Source organism: Melanaphis sacchari, unplaced genomic scaffold, assembly GCF_002803265.2.
Source record: "Melanaphis sacchari strain LSU unplaced genomic scaffold, SCAv2.0 Contig390_pilon_pilon, whole genome shotgun sequence".
NCBI classification, from domain to species: domain Eukaryota; kingdom Metazoa; phylum Arthropoda; class Insecta; order Hemiptera; family Aphididae; genus Melanaphis; species Melanaphis sacchari.
In genome coordinates this window covers 13493-21078 of record NW_020271246.1, presented here as the reverse complement: position 1 = coordinate 21078, position 7586 = coordinate 13493, and the positions used below count along the sequence as shown (strand labels likewise).

Below are 7586 nucleotides of genomic sequence, written 5' to 3'. Positions count from 1 at the left end.
TCGATCAATGTTTTCAGAATCTGTTAATCATTTTCAAGTATTTATTATTATTTATTTCAATTTCATCAACTGAATATAATTATTAAAGGTACGTACTCATATTTTTTATTATGTTTTCCAAATGCTCTTCCGATTCAAGTTCATGTAATTTGTCTCGAGGAAGAGAAGACGAAAACAGACCCATTTTGGCTTTTGTGCCAAACATAGCTTCATACGGACTTTGCTTTATACCTTCATGGTATGCTGTATTTTTTGTAAATTGAACAAAATATAGACCATCCGCCCATCTATTCGTATTATTTTCGTACATCCGTGCTCTTAATAGGTTTTGAATATCTTGATTAGCTCTCTCTATTGAACCTTGTGTTTGGCTATGGCGTGGTTTGCCGTGTACTATTTTTACACCATCCCACATTAAACACAATTCTGTGATTATTTTATTCACAAATTCCCTACCGTTATCAGAATGCAAAATATTTGGTGCCCCGAAAGTTAAAAATATATGTAACAAATTATGGGCAACCTCTTCCGCAGTTTTAGATTTTAACGGCCGTAGTTGTATAAATTTTGTCAAATGATCTTGATAATTTAAAATAAATTTGTATTCTCCATCTTTACATGTTTGCATATCAACAAGATCTATTTGGCATCGGGAATTCAACTCCGAACTTATTATAGGCTTCACAACAATACCTTTTCTAGGCGCTTTTTGTTTTGTTTGACATTGAATGCACAAACTCAAATACAGCATAACAATTTCATATGTAATATTTTTGTACTTACATTGCAATTCTTTAATCATCCGAGTACGTCCACCGTGACCAGTTTGAATGTGTATTTGTTGAATAATGTCAAATAATTCTTCATTTTTAACATAATATTTTATATTTGTTTCTCCTGGTTTTAAAGGAACTATAAGTTTATTACTTCCGAGTATATTCAAAACATCATACCGCTTTAATCGTCGATAGTCATTACGTTGTTTATTAGCTTTATCTTTTGAAATGTTCACTTCACTAATTAAAAATTTATATTTTTCAGCTGATAGAAAAAAAGAATTATCATTTCTTTTTTTAGATATTAAATCATTAAATTTATTATAAAATAATTCGCGCATGTTTTCCATTTTTAAAAAAAAAATCGTAAATAAAAATAAAAATATACAACTAACTAGGTACGTTGAATGACAATACCACACTAAATTATAGCAAGACAGGATAGCATGGAGGTTATCTAGATATAATAAAAGTAGTTGGGTAAGGCAATAAAACACTTTATCGAAATTATTAACTTGTACAATACTTTATGCATAGGTACTAGATAGTATGTAACAAAACATTTTATCAAAATTATCAATTTGTATAATACCTGTTTTATAATTGCAACCCTTCCGTTATTCCTAAATTAGATTAAATAATATCGGCATTACCAACATTCACCAATACCGTTGTATAAATGTCGACATTCACTAGTGTATGTTTACTAAGGTCACAAATTTAATCAATAAGTCGACATTCACCAATGAATTTAGTGTATGTTGACATTAACCGGTGACTGTCAGCATTCACCAATTGCGGTCTTTCACAGTAACATAAATATTAACTGTAAATAAAAGTAATATTATTTTTTTATAAACATTAATACATAATATTTATTTTTTTTTTTTTTAAGATATTTACTTCGAGCTTTAATGACTATAATTAAGTATTTTAACACTCACCTATGTCTTTGGCTTCTAAATACAAAAAACATTTTTAAAATAAAAATTTTGTAATATTAATGACATTAGTTAAATTGTCTCAGGTTCTTTTATATTTTAATAACGTAAAATAAAAAAAAAGGTTCTAGTATAATTTATTCTTGTTTACGTTTAAGAAAATTATCTATTTTTTTTTTTTTTTTTATTTAACTGGATTTACGAATATACCACGTTACTAATTTATAATAAAAAATTGCAAATCCATCAAGAAAAAAATAACTTTAACTTTTAATGATAAAAGCAATCTATCAAGAACTAATGAATAAATCAACGTTATAGTTTTCAAATCAAACAAAGAAGTATAAATAACTTAATCCATCGTTGGTAAATATATTGATTATACTAACATTTCAACATAAATATACACAAAATCACTTACTTATTGATTTATTGAAACTTTCTAAAATTTGAATAATATTTTTTAGTTAGAAATTTTGATATTACTGAAATCAACGTTCGCAATAACAAGCAATTTGAAACTTTTAAAATATTTCTTTTTTATAACAATGTAAAACTACGTTAGTCCTAATTAATAATCAATATAAAAAATAAAACAATTTAATCATTAATCACAATATGATCATGATATTATATGACATAATCAATAACAATATAAATAATAAGACAATATGGTGATATAATATATACAGTACCCGACGCTTATATTACAGTCCTCAGTGTTCACAAATATTACATACTGAATAATGGTATGATACGTCTGACCTGGGACGAGTCCGAAAAGGCGATTTGATGTGCCTTTACTCGTACACTACAAAAAGACACGTTGTTTGAAAGCCAGCGGCATCCTACGAAGGTGACAAAATATAATTATGTTGCTTCCAACGCAATGACGACAAAAACGCGGCATAAAACATATCAAAAAACACGGCTTTCCAACCGCGACATTTTTGTTCAACGTTGCTCATTCGCCGTGCGGAAGAGAAGAGAGCGAGCTAGGAAAATTTGTGAACCGTCATCGGACCGTTAGCAATGTCGCGGACTCACGCTTGCGGCTAATGGCCGACCGAATTAAGAACTGCGTCCAAAAAATATACACTTAACATATCGTTTATCTGCTTAAACATTCTTTGATACTTCAATGGGCTAACAAATTTTATAGCTATAAATCAAAGCTATATACGCGTTTTTGTTTGTTATAACTGGAAATCCTTGGGTTCGAGGTATTAGAGTCATACGGGTCTACACAATTGCATTTTCAAGATGTAAGAACACAATCATGGCCAAGCCTTAGATCTTTTGTTGCAGAAGGAATATAGGAGTAGGATAGCTGCATATACAGAAACTCCAGGTACAGCAGATTTACCTAGTCTATTTAGTCCAAAATACGATCACCACACACACTGACACATACTCTTTTGAATTTTTATTGAATTGATAAACAAATGAGTTTTAATGATTAAACAGTTATTTCAAACCAGCTATATCGATACTACGGCAAGACGGCTATATAAAAATGTGGATGTACCATATTTGACTAGTAGAGGGAACATAACTATACTGTAAAAAAAAACATTTTTTTTTAACGCTGTTTTTATGAACACAATTTATACTTGATTTTTTTTATGATGTATTTGGAGATTATGACGGTGTTCATCGTTTATCGCTGTTTACAAAACTAGTTATGATAACACAACGATTATTAACTAATAATCAAATTTTACTGAACCATAACATTTTTTTTTTCAAATTTTTTGGAACACCATAGAATTACATTTTCGTCCCCTGGTTTATCGTATATTTATAATCATATTACTTACTCATATAGAATTTATTCATCACACTTTCTGTAAAAAATAATATATTAATATCGAAATACTATCGTATTAAATTAATATAACCTAACCTTGAAACATAGCGATAAAATAAATCCACTAATAAAGCCTCCATTTTTAAAACACATTCGAGACGAATCACGTGCGAGGCACGTAATACAACTATATATAAAGAAAACGGAACATTTTCGTTCTTTTTTTTCCTCTCGGAGACGAGCAGTTTTTGCCACTTTTTGTACAATTATTATGGTTTTGCCGCGTTTAATCAATTTTCATGATTTTTTTCACTGTAATACAGTAAAATTGCTGTAGTTTTTGTTAAAAAGAAGTTATTTCCATAACTTGAATACATTATATTTTTCTAACCGGTTAAAATACAATCAAAAATTACAAAAAAAAAGTCCAAAAAACAATTTTTGTTTTAATATAAAACCTCAAAAATAACATTTTACTTTATTTATAGTAAATATTATTTAGTTATTAACGAAAAAAACTTAAACATAAAAAATAATCGTAATACTCATTATACACGGGTAGTATATTATAAAAATAATAAAATATTTAAATGCTAATGATAATTTTTAATTTACAATAATTACAACCAATAATTATTTATCGTAGATATGATATTTTTTAAAAGTCGTCAATACATAATGGTGTATCTCACTGTTTGTAATAAATCGAAGTATCTTTGCTTCTTATTTTGCAACTTATATATTTTATTTTATCTGCACAAACTTTACAGACTCTTCTAGGATTTTGTTTTGATGCTGTTAATGGTATACGTGCAATAAAATGTCGTCCTGTTAGCCGATTCGTAACCGTAAATTAGAGTTTATTTGATTATAACTACTTTTTTGCCATCTGTAAGCCCAAATTAATTATAAATGTCCTTAATGTAATTTTTTTGTGTTGATTCACTCTGTTCTTCAATATGTAACTATTCACAAATATTACAAATAAATAAATTTAAGAATATTTTTTTCTACCATTTTAAACTTTTCCTCTGAAATGGATAATATGAAACCATTTGATCTCCGTGATCAATACCTGTTTTATTTATATTGTCGTCAATAATAGCATTAAGTTTAAACTTTAAATGTTCACCAGTTTTAGATCTAATTAAGACTTGTTTCATATTTGCGGAATGAAATGTTGATAACATCAACACGTCTCTTGTATCTCTCCATTTGATACATACCAAAGGACCTTGTTTTGCATATCATTTCACCTTTTTGTAATTTTACCTTTATGGCTTCTTTAGGTAGTCCTTTACAACTAGACATCGCCGTACCTATTCCATTTATTACCCATTTATAACCCACTTGCGCCCGAAATATTTTTAATGAAAAGGTGTTAAATCTGTGCGACGTTGCCAAACTGTATTCTGGAATACAAACAATACTACTTATTACCTTATAAAGTTAAAAGTTTTGTACATATTACTTTTTCCGTTTTAACCATTTTTAATTTTTACGTTACACTCTTATCGATATTATCGAATATCGGTCCATTTTATCATAATTGGACTTCATGACGACTCTTACTTCTCTCTATGTATGCGTTGTGCAATCTTACACAAACTACAAATATCTTACTAGAGTATTATACGTGAGTTTCAAGTGTTTAAAAATGGAATTTAATATAATAATTAGTAATTACTACTAAAAATCGTGAGTGTTTAATTTTTCGTAACTTTAAATTCCACTTTAGTAGAAATTTGGTTTCGGGAAGTATTAGTTGGCATTGCATTAAAAATGATCGTAGTACGTATGTAAAAACAAATTGTTCAAAATTAACACTAATCAAGATTAAAGATATCCATAACCATGAACCGAGTACTATTGAAAATTTAAATTTGATGGAAGTTAGAAGTGAGTGCAAAAGAAAAGCGTGCGAGGATTTAAATTTACGGCCTAATAAAATAATACGCATGGAGCTATCTTCATGTAGTACATCCAAATTTTCTAATATAAATAATAGAAAATCTATATACCGTGAACGACGAAAAGTATGACACGGTACGCAAAGGTCGCCGGTACAAAGTACAGACACCGCAGTGATCGGCCTACACTATCACCACCACCACGGGTAAAATCACGATATTGTCAACTCTCCCACCAACACCGTAAAAGGTCTAGGCGGGACGGGAAGACAAGGCGTGCGAGACGAGTACCGGCACCCGACATTTCAGCACTTTATCTTTCACACCCAAAGGTGTTACTTCACCGTCGCTGGTAACCATCTTACTGTATACATGGTTTTATTCTTTTTTTTCTTACGATATATTGTTTTTTGCTATACACATAGTTGAAAACCACAATTTGTGATCAGAAACGTTTTTTTATTTTATTTTAATATAAAGTATTATAGCACCGGCGTTATTCTGTGTTTTTTTTTCTTGTATATGATTTACGCATGAAAAATCTAACTCAATAAATTTACGACAGCTGCCGAAGCCGCGTCAAGTACTGCCCCCTATTCCTAAATCACTTTATGAGGCAATCACACAAATTTCCAATTTACAAGTTTTGACAAATAAAAACAAGCAATTTAAATTTGTTGATAGTGAAAACAATATTATATTGATAACGTGCAAAACGAATTTAAACTTTTTATGCAATTATAACCTAACCTTCATATTTTAATCAAATGTATGGTATACATGGTTACAAAAATGGATTTTTTATATCTTTAATTATTGCATTTTTGCCCTCAAAATCATTTGATTGCTATCTAGCAATGTAGAATTTTATATGTGAATTATGTATGAAGGGAATTCAACAACTGTTTAATCCAATATCAATTCATCTAGATTTTGAAATTGCTGCTCATAAAGTTTTCAGAAACGTATTTAACAATAGTACCATAAAGGCATGTAGATTTCACTTGGGTCAGTCTTGGTATCGGATGATAAAATCTATTACAGATCTGAAAAAGATTTATAATGATCAGTCTTCCGATATAGCCAAATGGTTAACAATATTCTTAGGATTACCATTTTTAACGTTGAATGAAGTCGAAGATGCTTTTTTCGATATTCAAAATTTAACGCCAGATTTTAATTTATCATACTTATCAGAATTTTCGGGCTATATATAGTATAAATATATTATTATTGGGTGTAAATTTCCACCATCAATTTATATAATTATAATATGAAATAAAAAATATAACCAGAGTACAGTATTTAAAAAAAAATTGTTTATAAATTTAGAAGGATTGATTTATCATAAAAATATTTTTTATATACTTTATTTTATTATATATGTGTGAAAAAAAAATCAACATTATTAATTTTTATTTAAATTTTTTCAATATTTTTTTAATATAAATATTGACTTATTATTATATTATTAAATTAACTTATCATGAAATATTTTTTATATACTTTTTTTTTTATTATATATCACCTAATATATAAGTAAACCTAACCTATCACAACGGCAACGTTGCATACAAAATGGGCGCATATGGACCATAAATCGGCAGGTAGTAGCTTATCTTTCGGGCGCATCTGACTATATCCCTCGGGTCGCAAATGTACTACTCTGGGGCGCAAGTAGGCAGTAGCCTTGCATATGTCATTTCACTTTTTTGTAATTTTGCCTTTATGACTTCTTTAGGTAGTCCTTTACGATTAGACATCACTGTACCTACTCTATTTGTATTTTTTTCCCAAAGAGCATTTAGAAGTGCTGGACTTGTATAAAACCTAGCCAATATTTCATTGCTGAAGCTCGGGATATCCCTGCATCGTCGTTCCTACCAGCATATCCAGTTTCTATCATAGTAAAAAAGCCGTCAGCATCACTGCAACCTAATAACACTATTGAGTGATATGCCTTGTAATTTAAATTACTCGAATCAGTATTTGGCAGTTTCTCGATGCGAATATGTTTACCATCTAAACTACCGATACAATTTGAGAGATTCCATAAAGACTTAAAACGTTGTGAAATTCGTTTCCATTGAGCTTTATTTGGTTTCTGCATCCAATCTTTATTCAACTTTTCCCAAAATATCTTGGTTGT

The 7586-nt window shown here is 29.2% G+C and overlaps 1 protein-coding gene across 1 annotated transcript in view; it reads right to left on the bottom strand.

Moving 5' to 3' along the window:
- The window catches only part of LOC112597167 (KRAB-A domain-containing protein 2-like), a gene marked incomplete at its 3' end in the record, with an annotated part of 1137 nt that extends 363 nt beyond the window's left edge, over window positions 1-774 (bottom strand). Inside the window, exon 1 of the mRNA XM_025343105.1 lies at window positions 97-774. Coding sequence (XP_025198890.1) covers window positions 97-751 — 655 coding nt within the window. The remainder of the gene's footprint in view (window positions 1-96) is intronic.
- Window positions 775-7586: the final 6812 nt, after the last annotated feature.